Source organism: Muscardinus avellanarius, assembly GCF_963383645.1.
Source record: "Muscardinus avellanarius genome assembly, chromosome: 3".
Classification (NCBI taxonomy): Eukaryota; Metazoa; Chordata; class Mammalia; order Rodentia; family Gliridae; genus Muscardinus; species Muscardinus avellanarius.
In genome coordinates, this window is record NC_137788.1 from 45,315,750 (window position 1) to 45,329,985 (window position 14,236).

General features: G+C 58.2%; 1 protein-coding gene across 1 annotated transcript; it reads left to right on the forward strand.

Annotated features, from left to right (window-relative positions):
* Nucleotides 1-1,261: 1,261 nt before the first annotated feature.
* PODN (podocan) lies at nucleotides 1,262-13,815 on the forward strand (the record flags this gene model as incomplete). Its single annotated transcript, XM_080691017.1, has 9 exons — nucleotides 1,262-1,573; nucleotides 2,635-2,728; nucleotides 4,254-4,318; nucleotides 6,601-6,710; nucleotides 7,217-7,373; nucleotides 7,686-7,801; nucleotides 8,743-9,400; nucleotides 12,523-12,671; nucleotides 13,629-13,815. The coding sequence occupies 9 exons, from the start codon at nucleotides 1,262-1,264 to the stop codon at nucleotides 13,813-13,815; spliced, it is 1,848 nt and encodes a 615-aa protein (XP_080547143.1).
* Nucleotides 13,816-14,236: the final 421 nt, after the last annotated feature.

Below are 14,236 nucleotides of genomic sequence, written 5' to 3' on the forward strand. Positions count from 1 at the left end.
GAGGACACGATGTGAGGAGAGAGGAGGCCAGGCCGCTGGTCCACAGGGCCACATAGCCTGAGCGGCCTCTCCCAGCCCCTGCCCCTCCCTGCCCCTCAGTGGAGCAAGTTACAACACAGGGTGCCATGTAGCAATGGCAGCATCTGTCACCTCGCAGGCGCCAGGTGTGCTGGTGGGTTATCCTACCGACTCCTCGCAGAAGCGTTAGTTTAGACATGTCATTGCCTGGTATAGATGAGAAAATGGAGGCTCAGTGAGGTCATAGGAATGGAGGTGGGACTCAGACCGGGGTCTGTGGGACCCCAATGTTCCTGACTACCACCGGTCACAACTTAGACATCCCTGCGACTTGTCTCAGTGGGTCTCTAAAGCCAGAACTCAGCCGCCCAGGCCTGCCGACCACTGGGACTGCGGCATCCCGCAGTCTTCCTCTCTCTGCACCCTCCTTGCTGCCCTGGGGGACCTTGCTGGAGAGTGGCCTCCTGCAGGTGACCGCGGTCCTGGGAGCACGTCAGATCCTGGCGAGGGCAGCTGAGCTTGTGAACACCAGGGATGGGACGCGGGAGGTCATTGGTGTCGCCTCTGCACCAGGCTCTGCACCTGGTCTATGCCAAACATCAAGGGCCGCTTGCAGCCCTGTGTGTGACCAGGACACCTTTGAGCGTTCACAGCCCAACTCGGCTAACGCTAAGTCCTGGGCCATCTCAGAACCGACCCCACATGTACACCAGAGCAGAAGCACAGGAGAGGGCAAGGGCATTCTGGGCAGAAGGAGCAGCAGGTGCCAAGGCCTGGAGGGAGGACCCACGAAATGGTCCCGTGTCACTGGGATGGTCGGGGAGAGGCAGCTGGAACACAGACAGGCCAGAACAGCAGGCTGAAGAGGCAGGACTCGAGTGCCGGTGCTGGCCCGCCGTGGCTGTGACCGCTGAGGAGGGATGAGGGCGTTCCCTACCCCACCCTGCAAAGGCCAGGGCCTGCCTCAGCTTTCCCTTCTGTAAAGTGGGCACAGAACCCGCTGGCCTGGCGAGGGTTGTGGAAGGTTCTGCAGAGAGGGCTTTAGCTCACCCCTGCCCCTTGTGCCTGGACATGCAGCCCTGATGGGGGAGGAGGGGGCCAGCAGTGAGTAGGAGGACTGGGTCCCTAGATGGGGTCAGGTGGGCTTTGCCTTGTCCAGGAGAGGGCCTCCGTGGCAGTGTAGGCGAGGGGTTACGCCAGCCATGGTGCCCGTGGGCCTCACTCAGCCCGCTCCACAGGCACCATGGCCCGGAGCAGAGCGCTGCTGCTCCTGCTGCTGTTGCAACCACAGCTGCACCCGGGACCCGCACTCGCCGTGAAGCCCCCAGTGGCTAGCCGGAGTGGCACCCGGAGTCTGAGCCCTGAGGAGAATGAGTTTGTAGAGGAGGAGCCCGTGCTGGTCCTGAGCCCTGAGGAGCCAGTGCCTGGCCCTGCAGCCATCGACTGCCCCCGAGAATGTGCCTGCTCCCAGGAGGGTGTTGTGGACTGCGGTGGCATCGACCTGCGTGAGTTCCCCGGGGACCTGCCTGAACACACCAACCATCTGTCCCTGCAGGTGAGGCTGATGTTGCGATTCCCAAGGGTTGCCCCCTCCCAGAACCCCCGGCACACACAGCTCCCCATTCCCAGATTCAGGGTACCAGGGCAGATCGGACTCGTGGCAGATCAGAGTCCTGGCCACCCGAGAGACGCTGCTCCTGGAGCCTCAACCAGGGAGCCGTAGGTATTGCAGCCCAAGCCAGAGGTGGAGGTGCAGCACACAGTCAGGCTCTGCCTCACAGTGCACAAGCCTGCCCAGCAGCAGACCCTGCAGGCACCTGCACGGGGCCAGGAGAATCGGCCGAGGAGACCCAGTGAGAGTACTCGGGGACACAGAACCATGAGAAGTGGGCATGGCCTTCCGATCCGGTGGACTCAGGTGCACTGGACAGGGATGGCCGGTGTGGCCCAACAGCCCTTCAGGGGATGGTCACACCCACTTCCAGGGGAGATTAGGCTCACAGAGGGAAAGTGACCCCCACATGGTCACATGGTGTGTTTGGGCTGGCAGCCGTGGGAGCCTGGGCCAGGGTGTTGAGGAAGGCTCTTACTGTGGGTTCACCTCACTCACACACAGACTGTAATTTAGGGTCCCTGCTCTAGGGCTCTGGTACTGTGTGGGGTGCTGGACACAGGGAGGACATGGACATGCCCTGCCCTGCGGTGCTCACAGCCTGTGGGCAAGGCAGAGACCCAAACAGAGAAATCAAATGGAAACAGGCCTGAGCAGGCTCCTACGCCAGCTCCATTGAAAGCTGGGAAGGCTTCAGGAGGAGGTGGGAACTGGTCCAGGTTTTAAAGTGTTCCAAGGGGAGTAAGAGGTTTCTACTTGGAGAATAGTTGTGGATGCCTGTCACCAGTGGAAACCATCAGGGGCAAGTCTGGGGACGGGCAGCCTGCCAAGTGTGAACTGCCTGTGGGTGTCCATGTGTGGGCTCCTTGAAGGAGGATGCCAGCACCCAAGGTCTTCTGCCATGGGGAGAATCGTGAGGCAGGTGCCCGAGAGGAGTGCCTAGGACTGGGGCGCAGGAGCTGGGGCACCCCCATCCCAGGCTGATGCTGCCTCCTCACTCCCAGAACAATCAGCTGGAGAAGATCTACCCAGAGGAGCTCTCCCGGCTGCAGCGGCTAGAGACCCTTAACCTACAGAACAACCGGCTGACTTCCAGAGGTGAGGCTCACCAGAGCTGGGATCCTGGGGAGGCTGGCCCTACAGACCCCGGGGGTGGGAAAGAGCAGGGCTGGGCTGGTAGCAAGGCTGTGTGAGGACAGGCTCCACATGCTCCAGGGGTCCCCGATGTTGCCCCAAAGCAACCTTGGGTGTATCTGGGACAGCTAAGATTCCCCCCCCCCACCTTGCCTAGGACTCCTCAATGCACAGGGAAACCTTAAGAGTCAAAGAGCTGTAGAATCCTCAGACTTCATTTTTTTCTGATATCTCCCTCTCTCTCTCTCTCTCTCTCTCTCTCTCTCTCTCTCTCTCTCTTTCTCTGTCTCTCTCTCTCTCTCTCACACACACACACACACACACACACACATACACACACACACACACATATACAGAAAATAGAAAAGGCCTCTCATAATTCTGCCTCTTGAATGAATCACTATTAACATGTGTGTGTGGAGAGGGTTACTGGGGATTGAACTCAGGGGGATTCTACCTCTGAGCTACACCCCCAGCCCTATTTTATTCTTTATTTTGAGACAGGGTCTCACTAAGTTGTGGAAGGCCTCAATAGGTAGGTGAGGCTGGTAGCGAACCTGTGGTCCTCCTGTTTCAGCCACTCGGTGCTGGGATTACAAGCTTGTGCCAACATGCTCAGTTACTATTGACATTTTGATATATTTCTTTTCAATTAAAAAAAAGCAGTTTGGTTGAAGCCTGATTTATATACCAAAAGATTTACTCAGCTCAGGGTTATATTCTGATGAGTTTTAGTGAGCTTATATAGTCGTGTGATTACCATTACAATCCATCCCAGTCGTTTTTCTTGGTGTTTTAAATCCATAGCTGAACTCATGCTATGGATATAATAACCTGCTTTGTCTCACTCCTTCTGCAATGCACTCCAACATTTCTCTTGTTGCTAAAGCTCTTCCCCGCCATCATTTTACCCCACTCAGCGGGGTATTCCATGGAGGGATGCTCCACAGTTTATGTAACTGTTCCCTTTCAGTAGAAACTTGGGCGAGTCCCAGCATCCAGGGGTCCTGGAGCTCAGAACTGAGTGTGAGAGGCCGCCTCAGGGCTGGAGAAGGGCCGCCCTGGCTAGACTCCCAGCAAGATGACATCTATCAGAGGAGGCGGGGCAGGCCAGGTGGTGGGAGGCCCAGAGGCCCGGGCCCTGCTCATCATGGGCCCAGTCCCAGCTCAGCCCACTGCCTGTGGACGGGGCTGGGTTTGAAGAAGGGTTCTGACACCTGTGGCCATCCCCCAGGGGCCCCGGGGAGCACTCCTTCCTAGCTGGAAGGGTCAGGCTAGGTCACTCAGTCCCTCAGCAGACCCTTAGTTGCTTGCTCCTGCGCTTGGCGTGTGAGCGAGGAGAAAGAGAACAGGACCGGGCGGCCTGCTGGACTGACAGGAGGGGCCTGCACCCCTGGCCTCCCTGGCCTCCCTGGCCCGGCCGGCGGGGCGGCTCGTGTGCTCCCCTGCAGCATCTCCTTCATCCAGGGCTCTGACCTGTCCTTTGAAGGGCTCCCGGAGGAGGCATTTGAGCATCTGACCAGCCTCAACTACCTGTACCTGGCCAATAACAAGGTGAGGGCCACGGAGGGCGCAGGGGTGGGGCGGGTGCTGCCTGCCCTGCTGCTCGGACATGACCCCAGGAGGGGGGGAGGGAGACACAGACCTCGTCCTAGCATCGAAGTGTGAGACAGTGAAGACGGGCCAGCCGGGCGTGGCAGCGCACGCTTGCAATCCCAGCCTTCGGGAGGCTGAGACAGGAAGATCGCGCAGGTTGGAAGCCAGCCTCAGCTGCTTAGTGAGGCTCTCTGCAACTTAGTGAGACCTTGTTTCAAAATAAAGAATAAAAAATAGGGCTGGGGGCGCACACTTGTAATCCCGGCATTTGGGGAGGCGGAAATAAGCATTTTCATCTCTTCATCATGTTTTTTTTTTTTTTTTTTTTTTTTTTTTTTGTGGTACTGGGGTTCCTGAAAACCCTTCTACCTCTGGGCTACACTTCCAGACCTATTTTTATACTTTCCTTTTTTTTATTTGGAAACAGGGTCTCTTAAGCCAGCACGGCTGGCTTTGAACCTGCGCGATCCTCCCGTCTCCGCCTCCTAAGCGCGGGGATTACAAGTGTGCGCCACCACGCCCAGCCTCTTCATCATGTTTTTTTTTAAATTAATTAATTAATTATTTGCAGTACTGGGGATGGAACCCAGGGGCATTCTATCTCCCAGCTACACCCCCACACCCCCAGCTCTAGTTCTGGAGGCGGAGACCAGAGGATCACAGTTTGCACACAGACTCACTGTGTAGGGAGGCCCTTCACGACTCAGGGAGACCCTGTGACAAAAAGAAAAAGACTAAAAAATAGGACCGGGGATATAGCTTGGAGGTAGAATGTCCCTGGGTTCCATCCCCGGTACTGAAAAAAGAAGAAGGAGGAGGAGGAGGAGGAGGAGGAGGAGGAGGAGGAGGAGGAGGAGGAGGAGGAGGAGGAAGAGGAGAAGAAAAAGAAGTAGTAGTAGTAGCAATAGTAGCAGTAGTAGTAGTAGTAGTAGTAGTAGTAGTAGTAGTAGTAGTGGTAGTAGAAGGAGAAGACAGGCCCAGGCCTCTAAGGAATGTAGAGGAGACAGAGACCCACTGCAGGGGTGCTTGGAGGACTTCCTGGAGGAGATGGCATTTGGGCGTGGTAATGAAGGGTAGTCATATTCCAGCCATGGGTCCTGGCAGAACGCTGCAGTAGAAGGGACGGCAGCCAGGTGAGGTGGCACATGCTCATAGTCCCAGCACTAGGGAGGCTGAGGCGGGAGGATCACTTGACTCCAGAGGTGAAATAGTGAAACTCCATTTAAAAACAATCCAAAAAATGGGGAGGCAAGCATGGTGGTGCATGCTTATCATCACAGTACGTGGGAGGCTGAGATAGGAGGATCACCCGCTGAGGGCAGCATGCGATAACTTAGCAAGACCCTGTTTCAAAAACTAAATAAATAGCTGGGCATGGAGGTGCACACCTGTAATCTCAGTACTTGGGAGACTGAGACAAGAGGATTGCAGGTTTGAAGTCAGCCTCAGCAATTGAGTGAGCCTCTTAGCAACTTAGTGAGGCCCTGCTAAAAAATAAAATAAGGATGGGGTGTAGCTGGAGTTAGAAGACCCCTGGTTCCACTCTCAGTGCCACAAAACAAACAAACAAACAAATAAATAAATAAATAAAGAGGGCTGGGGTGTGGCACACACAAGGGGCAGCGTGAGTGCGTGAAGCTCACAGTGATATTCAGTGTACCCCAGGGCACAGCCCCTTTACTCTCTGGAGGCCCCGCCGCCTCCCAGGCTGACTCGCGCTGACTCCACCGCATCCCAGCCCTTTCCACCCGGCCCTGGGGATGGTGATCTTGCTTCCGTACCCAGAGGTGTCTGATGGAAGTCGGGTTGCTACTGCCGCAGCCTCATCCTAACCATCCATTTTGCCATCTGGGCAAAGGGCATCTCCAGCCAGCAGGGCACCACCAGTGCGAGCCACAAACCAGGAGTCTTCCAGGCCCTGCTCCCTCACCCACACCAGTGTCTCTGACCCAGTGCTGCCCCTCACCTGGACGTCCCCGGGCTCATTTGCCCCCCCCCCGCCCCCGGGATGAGCCAGGAGGACAGGCGGGGGGGGGGGGAGGGCTGGACACCCTACACACTGGGTCTTGCCAGAGGCGTTTGTTTTTTGCTCCCTTGAGGAGTCGAACAGTTCCCACTTTAGAGACATGGCCCTGGCAGCAGGGAAGAGACACGCGAGGGGCCCTGCAGAGTGACTGGCCGTGGCCCAGAACTGGCCTCTGCCCTTCCTTGGTTTTTCTGCCCAACTCTTTCCTTTCCAGCTGACGTTGGCACCCCGGTTTCTGCCAAATGCCCTCATCAGCGTGGACTTTGCTGCCAACTATCTCACCAAGATCTATGGGCTCACCTTTGGCCAGAAGCCAAATTTGAGGTCAGAGGGACTTTCCTGGGCTTGGCAGGGGAGAAGGGGCAGGGTGGAGCAGCCCCGACCCTGTGGGGCACAAACCGGCCTGAGAGGGGCTTGCCCTACAGTGGGGTGACAAGGCTCTGTGCTCAGCCTGGCGGGACACCCAGGTCTGGGGACCTCAGGATGTAGAAGGCGGAGAGTACGGGTTTGAGGAGGACTCTGTGCAAGAGGCCAGGTCATAGAACTATGTGTGCAGGAATTGAGGGGACAGGGAGAGGGGAATATCTTCCAGCAGGCAGACCCACCCTGCACTGGAGCTGCTTTGCGGAGGTAGGAATCCTATTTCTGCCACTAACTTATAGGGTGGTTTCCGGTGGGTGCTCACCCTCTGGTCCCTGGTCCCTCCACTGTGTAGGTGAGGTCTGAGGCTCTTTAACTCTGCACCCTTGGGTTAAGACGGGAGCACCCCGGGGAGCAGGCCTAGGTGCGGGGGGAGCCTGGCTGGGGTGAGGACCAAGCCTCCCCTCCAGGTCCGTGTACCTGCACAACAACAAGCTGGCGGACGCTGGGCTCCCGGACAACATGTTCAACGGCTCCAGCAACGTTGAGATCCTCATCCTGTCCAGCAACTTCCTGCGCCACGTGCCCAAGCACCTGCCGCCCGCCCTGTACAAGCTGCACCTCAAGGTGGGAGGGGAGCGAGCAGGGAGGGGTGTACAGACCCCATGACCCTGGGCATGAGAGCGGGGACCTGCAGGGGAAGCACTGGCCCACACGGGCACAGTGCTGCCGCATAAGGCTGTGGTCACAGGGCAGATCGCGGTCCTGTAGGCAGCAGGAAGACACCAGGCCACCTGACCTCCAGAGCAGGTCACGTGAGGGGCTGTCAGCACGCACCTGGTGCTCCAGGCCAGAGGCCCTCTTCCTATACCTCACCCTCTGCCCTGTCTTGCCCCTGCCTCCCCCCTCCACATGCTCGTCCTGTCTCTCCACCCCCAGAACAACAAGCTGGAAAAGATCCCGCCCGGGGCCTTCAGCGAGCTGAGCAACCTGCGTGAGCTATACCTGCAGAACAACTACCTGACGGACGAGGGCCTGGACAACGAGACCTTCTGGTGGGTCCCTCCCTGCACCCTCAGCAGCACCGCCTGTACCCGCAAGCTCCTCCAGGGCCCGCCCCCAGCCCTGCTACGGCATCCTCACCCACCTCCCTGGGCCACCTTCCCTGGAAAAAGATCTTGAGGCTGTGCCTCTGTTGAAGTGCTGTCCCCAAGAACAGTCTGAGTGTAGAGGTAAGGGCAGGGAGCCAGGAAGTATTGAAGGAGGGTGGCTCCTTGATACCAGACACAAATTTGAGTGTTCTTGGTGAAGAATGATACACACACACACACACACACACACACACACACACACATATAATTTGGTATTGGGGATGGAACCCAGGGACATTTCTACCTATGAGCCACATTTTTATTTTCTTTTTGTGGTACTGGAGATGAAACCAGGGGCATTGTACCTCTGAGCTACACCCCCCACCATATTTTTAGTCTTTATTTTTGAAACAGGGTCTCACTGAGTTGCAAAGGGCCTTGCGAAGTAGCTAGTCTGTCTGCAAACCGTGATCCTCCTGTCTCAGCCTCCCGAATTCTGTGATTATAAGCCTGTGCCACCATGCCCAGCTTCCCAGCCCTTTTTTTAATTCTTTATTTTGAAACAGGGTTTCATTGAGTTGCAAAGAGCCTTACTAAATAGCTGAGGCTGTCCAAGAACTGCCATCTTCCTGTCTCAGCCTCCCAAATGCTGGGATTACAAGTGTGCGCCACCACTCCTGGCAAAGATATTTTCATTCATATGAACACGTAAAATTTCATAGAAGTCTACCGTGGGCGGGGACAGGTTAGCCCCAAAAGCTATCATAAGGGTCAACAGCAACCTTCAAATAAACTCCCAAATGTCAGGAACAGTGCCTCTTCCTTCCCATCCGGAGGCCCCCAAAGATAGTGGGAAAAAGCAGATGTGGGCTCCTGCCAAGCGTCCTGATTCCCACCGTCCCCAGGAAGCTCTCCAGCCTGGAGTATCTGGATCTGTCCAGCAACAACCTGTCACGGGTCCCAGCTGGGCTGCCACGCAGCCTGGTCTTGCTGCACCTGGAGAAGAACGTCATCCGCAGCGTGGACGCCGACGTGCTGACCCCTATTCGCAGCCTGGAGTACCTGCTGCTGCACAGCAACCAACTGCAGGCGGACGGCATCCACCCGCTGGCCTTCCAGGGCCTCAAGCGGCTGCACACGGTGCACCTGTACAACAACGCCCTGGAGCGCGTGCCCAGCGGCCTGCCCCGCCGCGTGCGCACGCTCATGATCCTGCACAACCAGATTACCGGCATCGGCCGCGAAGACTTCGCCACCACCTACTTCCTGGAGGAGCTCAACCTCAGCTACAACCGCATCACCAGCCCGCAGGTGCACCGCGACGCCTTCCGCAAGCTGCGCCTGCTGCGCGCGCTCGACCTGTCAGGCAACCGCCTGCACACGCTGCCGCCCGGCCTGCCCCGCAACGTGCACGTGCTCAAGGTCAAGCGCAACGAGCTGGCCGCCCTGGCGCGCGGGGCGCTGGCGGGCATGGCCCAGCTGCGCGAGCTCTTCCTCACCGGAAACCGACTGCGCAGCCGGGCCCTGGGGCCCCGCGCTTGGGCGGACCTCGCCAGTCTGCAGGTGAGGGAGGCTGGGCCGTGCTGGGCGGTGCTACATCTGGGTAGCCCACTGCTGTACCGGGACTGGGTGAGGGCTGGCAGTGAGGAGGGTCCTCTGGTATAGCCAGGATGAACTAATTCACCTCCTTCACGTGTCCGCTGGGGCGGCCAGGTGGGCAGAGGCTAGGCCTGAGGGGATCTCAAATGGCTTGCCCCATCAGCCCAGCCCAAGAGCAGGTGTCAAAGTGTCTGTCTGCTATGGGCAGGCTAAACTCACTGCAGGCAGATACAGGCTCAGGGGTTGTGGCAACAGGGGGCTATGGGTACAGGTAGGGGCCACAGGTCAGGACAACTGCGGAGGTTCAGGTGGCATGGGACAGTCAGGTTCAGCGGCCTGCCAGTACAGGAGTAGGTGCTTGGAGAAGGCAGAGCCCTGGGGTGGGGCAGCAGGGGTATGCCCTGGCTGACCTCACCCACCTGCAGAGGGCCAGATCATTGGCTGCTGTGGCAACATGATCTGAGTCAGGCAGGGATGTCTGGGCAATGGAACTGAGCCTCCTTGGGTAACAAGTGAAACCTCCCAATTCAGTGCGCGTGGGTGAAAGGAAATTCACTGGAGAGGAGGGGGGGTTCTGCCAGTGGCCACAATGGCTTGCTGGTGGCCTGTTGCAGCCCCTGGCCCCCTACCAGAGCCACCCTTCACAGCCCACCTCCCTGAGGCTCGCTCTGCTTTGCTGTGCCTCTCCTCTGAATGTCAAGAGGGCTTGCACTGCCCCCCACTCTTTCTCAGGGTCAAAAGCTGGGTCCTTGGGAGGCCCTCCTGTTTTGTTTTTCTTTGTTCTCCAGGCCCCAGCTCTACTGTTCCTTGCCTGCCCTTGAGTGAGAATAAGTGGCAGGCATTTAGTTCTGCTGCGTGGGTGCTCACGGTCACTGATAGGGAGGGATGGCAGGCCACCTGGGGTCTCATCTTGCCCAGACCACCCTGCTGAGTGGCAGGGACCAGGATCCAGCCCTGGGCAACCCTTGGGGCTGCTCCTCAGGAGCTTGCTCTGCAGGTCCGCCCACCGGCTCCTCCACAGCTACTTATTTACTCCTCCCTTGCCCGCCCTTGCTAGGGGTTGAACTGAGGACCTCTTAAGCTACAGCCTGAGACCAATTTTTTTTCTTATTTGGAAACAGGATCTCGTTAAGTTGCTGAGAGCCTCACTAAGGATCTGAGGCTGGCTTTGAACCTGTGCTCCTCCTGTCTCAGCCTCCCAAGTACTGGGATTGTAGGCCTCTGCCACCACACCCAGCTTCCCGCTGCATTTTTAACTGGCTAAAGGGACAGGACAGGCAGCATCCACCCAGGGAAACAGTAAGCTGCCCTGGGATCGCCTTCCCCTCGCTGCCGGCCCCCAGCAGCCACCACACCTTCCTCCTGGCCCTTACGCCTACATCCCAGGCCAGGCCGCCCCACTTCTTGCCTGGGCCTGGCTTCCCAGGAGCCTGCCGCCCGGCGCTCCATGTGGAAAAACACGTGGCCTCTCATGCTCTTGCCCAGATTCCACAGCTCCCTGTGGCCCTGGGGCCCAGGCCAGACTCAGCAGTGGCCTCTGAGGCCTGCTCTGCCCTGTGCCCAGTGCACACTGGCCCCTCTACTGAAAGCACCCATCCCACGTGCCTCACCGGTGGTACCTACTCTTTTATTCATTCATTCATTCATTCATTCCACAAGCCTAGATCCATCCCTGGGCATGTGCCAGGCACAGTTCCAGAACAGAACTGGGGAACCCCTGGGGAGTAAGAAAGGTAGAGGCCACTGCCCTTCCAAAGCACGTGCCTAGGACTCAGCTCAGGTGCCGCCTGCTGTAGGAAGCCCTTCCACTCTGCCATGGTGGGGAGGCCAGGAGCCCCCAGGCCTGGTGTTAGGCCGGATGTCTGTGGACCTCCCTCCTGCAGCTGTGGTGCTGCCTCCGAGCCCAGCCTGGGGAGCTTCCCACCGAGGCCCCGGCCCGGTCGCACACATCTCAGCCAATCCCACTGGCTTGTCCTTGTCAGGTTTGGGGGTCCACCTCTGCTACCATTCTGGCTTCCTGAGGGCAGAGACAGTGTCCCAGTGTCTCTGTCCCCTGCACCCAAGGGCACAAGGACATTAGGACTACACGAAGAGGTGGCTAAAGTAAAGTGGCGGGCAGGGCACCAAGTGCTGTGGGACCAGTGGGAAGCAGGGAGCCCTGTGGGCAGGGAGGTGCCCGGGAGGTTCCCTAAGGTGCATGAAGCTTGTGTTCCTCTGGAAGCTGGATGCCGACTCACCTGGAGGTCTGGGATTCCTGGCTCCCAGTTTCCTGGCCCTGAGCCCAGCCTCTTAGGGTGAGAGGACACAGAGTCCTGCCCATGGCTGCATGGGTGGGTATGTCTGGCAAAGGTGCCCTGACCTCCTGCGGGGCAGTGATGCAGCCACAGAGTCAGCGCGTGCCCAGCCTCCTGCAAACCCATCCCCGCTTCCCTGGCTGCTGGCTCCACGTTGCCAGCCTGGGCCTGGCTCTTGTGCTGCCTATGTCCTTGTTCCTGGCCCCTGCACCTGTGGCTCCTGAGGTCTATAAGTGGGCAGCCCCACCTGTGCACCATCCAGTGGGTGGGGTTCAAAGGCTGGAGGGTCCCTGGCCTCTGCCCACCTTAGGTCTTTAGCCTGATGGGAGTTACAGGTAGGACTGTGACACGTGGCCTCTCATGCTCTTGCCCAGATTCCACAGCTCCCTGTGGCCCTGGGGCCCAGGCCAGACTCAGCAGTGGCCTCTGAGGTCTGCTCTGCCCTGTGCCCAGGAAGGAAAAAGGAAGGACTGTGACACCTGAACATCTGTGTTATGACTGCGATTCCAGGTGTGAGGGCAGAAGAGGCCGAATAGGACCCCTACGTCAGTGAGGGCAGGAGTTTGGAGTCGGGCATACCAGGCTTCAGCCTCTTGCAGGCTGTGGGACCTTGGACAGATTACTTAACCTCCCTGAGCTTCTGTTTCCCCATGGAAAATGGGCATATTCACAGACCCCTCTCCTCCACAGGGTTATCATTAGGTTGAGATGAGCTGGGGATTTGGTGGGAACGCATGGCTATTAAGTGCTTTGCATAGGAGGAGTCACTGACCTCCCTGGTCACCTCTGCAGCTGCTGGACATTGCTGGCAACCAGCTCACAGAGATCCCTCAGGGGCTCCCCACGTCGCTCGAGTACCTGTACCTGCAGAACAACAAGATTAGCACCGTGCCCGCGGGTGCCTTCGATGCCACGCCCAACCTCAAGGGGATCTTTCTCAGGTAGGAAGGCCCCGCAGCCCGAATGCACCCCTCGGGCCCACCCATGGGAACAGAGGTCAGTGTGCGGAGACAGGCTCTGCCACTGACTGGTGTGGGACCCTGGGTACCTCATGGGACCCCACAAGCCTCTGTGCTCTCAACTTGGTGACAGTCCTGGCCAGGCCTACTGCGGTTCATAGGTTTGTAAATGGGCTTCGGAAATTTTAAAAAGCAGTCCCACACAGGTATTACTGATGTTAGTGTGGCAGGGAGGGACCCCACAGAGCGTCTTCCCAGTTTATTGCTGAAAAATCTTAAGGTCCCGAGAGCACAGTGACTGCTGTGTCCATAGCCAGCCAAGCTGGGCCTGGGCCTCAAACCCTGGTTCTCTCTGTGCTCTAGGGATGGGGATGGGGGTTTGAAAAGATCCAGAGCTCCTGGAGAATATGGCCCTTCCATCCAGAGCCTGTGCAGTTCTTCCTAGCACCTCCCATACTCCAACCCCAAGTGCAGATCAGAAAAGAGCAGAGGACGGCAGAGCCCTGGGCTGGTGACACAAGGGTGATGTGACCTGTGCTCAGGGGGGCGGAGGTCAGCATGCAGGCTCTGCCTTCCCACAGCTGAGGGTGTCCCCAGCTCCACCTGTCTGCTTGTGTGCCAGCCCAGCTTTGGGGCTAGTGCCAGAGGCTAGGGAGAGAGATGGCTCCGTGCCTGCCACTCCCAAAAGGCAGTGAGTGTGTGCAGAGGGAGACTTCCCCTGGCTTTCTGATGGCCAGCCTGGTGCCATTCCCTGCTCCCACGTGGTTCTTGCCCTGAACAGCTGGCACTTCCCTCCATGCACCTGCTTGTCAGCTCCCGCCTTTTTGGCCTGCCGTGCCATCTCTAGGAGGGCCCGCTCCCTCCTCTCTGCCTTCGGGGTGGGGAGGCATGGGACCCCAGATGCAGGCTCCTGTTCTGACCCCGGGGATGGCCACCCAGGTTCAACAAGCTGGCCGTGGGCTCTGTGGTGGAAAGTGCCTTCCGGAGGCTGAAGAACCTGCAGGTCTTGGACATCGAAGGCAACTTTGAATTTGGTGACGTTTCCAAGGACCGTGGCCGTTTGGAGGAGGAAGAGGAAGAGGAGGAGGAGGAAGACGATGAGGAAGACGACGAGGAGACAAGATAGTGACTCAGTGACATGATCTGGCCTAGGTGGGTGGTCCATGCGTGGGGCGACACCTCTCCTCCCACGCTTCCCTGCTCCTGACCAGCTTGCTCTGTCCTCTGCTTCTTCCCTTTGTTTTGCAAACCCGTCTGTTCATTTGTCATGTGGGCTGTGCCTGGCCCTGGGGTATAACGCCCGTGGAGGCCAAGCACCAGTGCTGGGATGGCAGCCACCCTGGAGTGCAGGACACAGGGCCTGGGGCTGGGGAGTGAGGCCTGGGCTAGAGACGGGGTCGGTCTGGGCTTTCTCAGCTTTGACATAGGCACTGAAGCCAGAGGGCTGGGGGCTTGCCTGGGCGAGTGAGTTGGAAATGGAGCAGCAAGGAAAGGAGGTAGGAAAACCAGATGGTCAAGGGCACATGTGTTTGCACATGTATTTAACA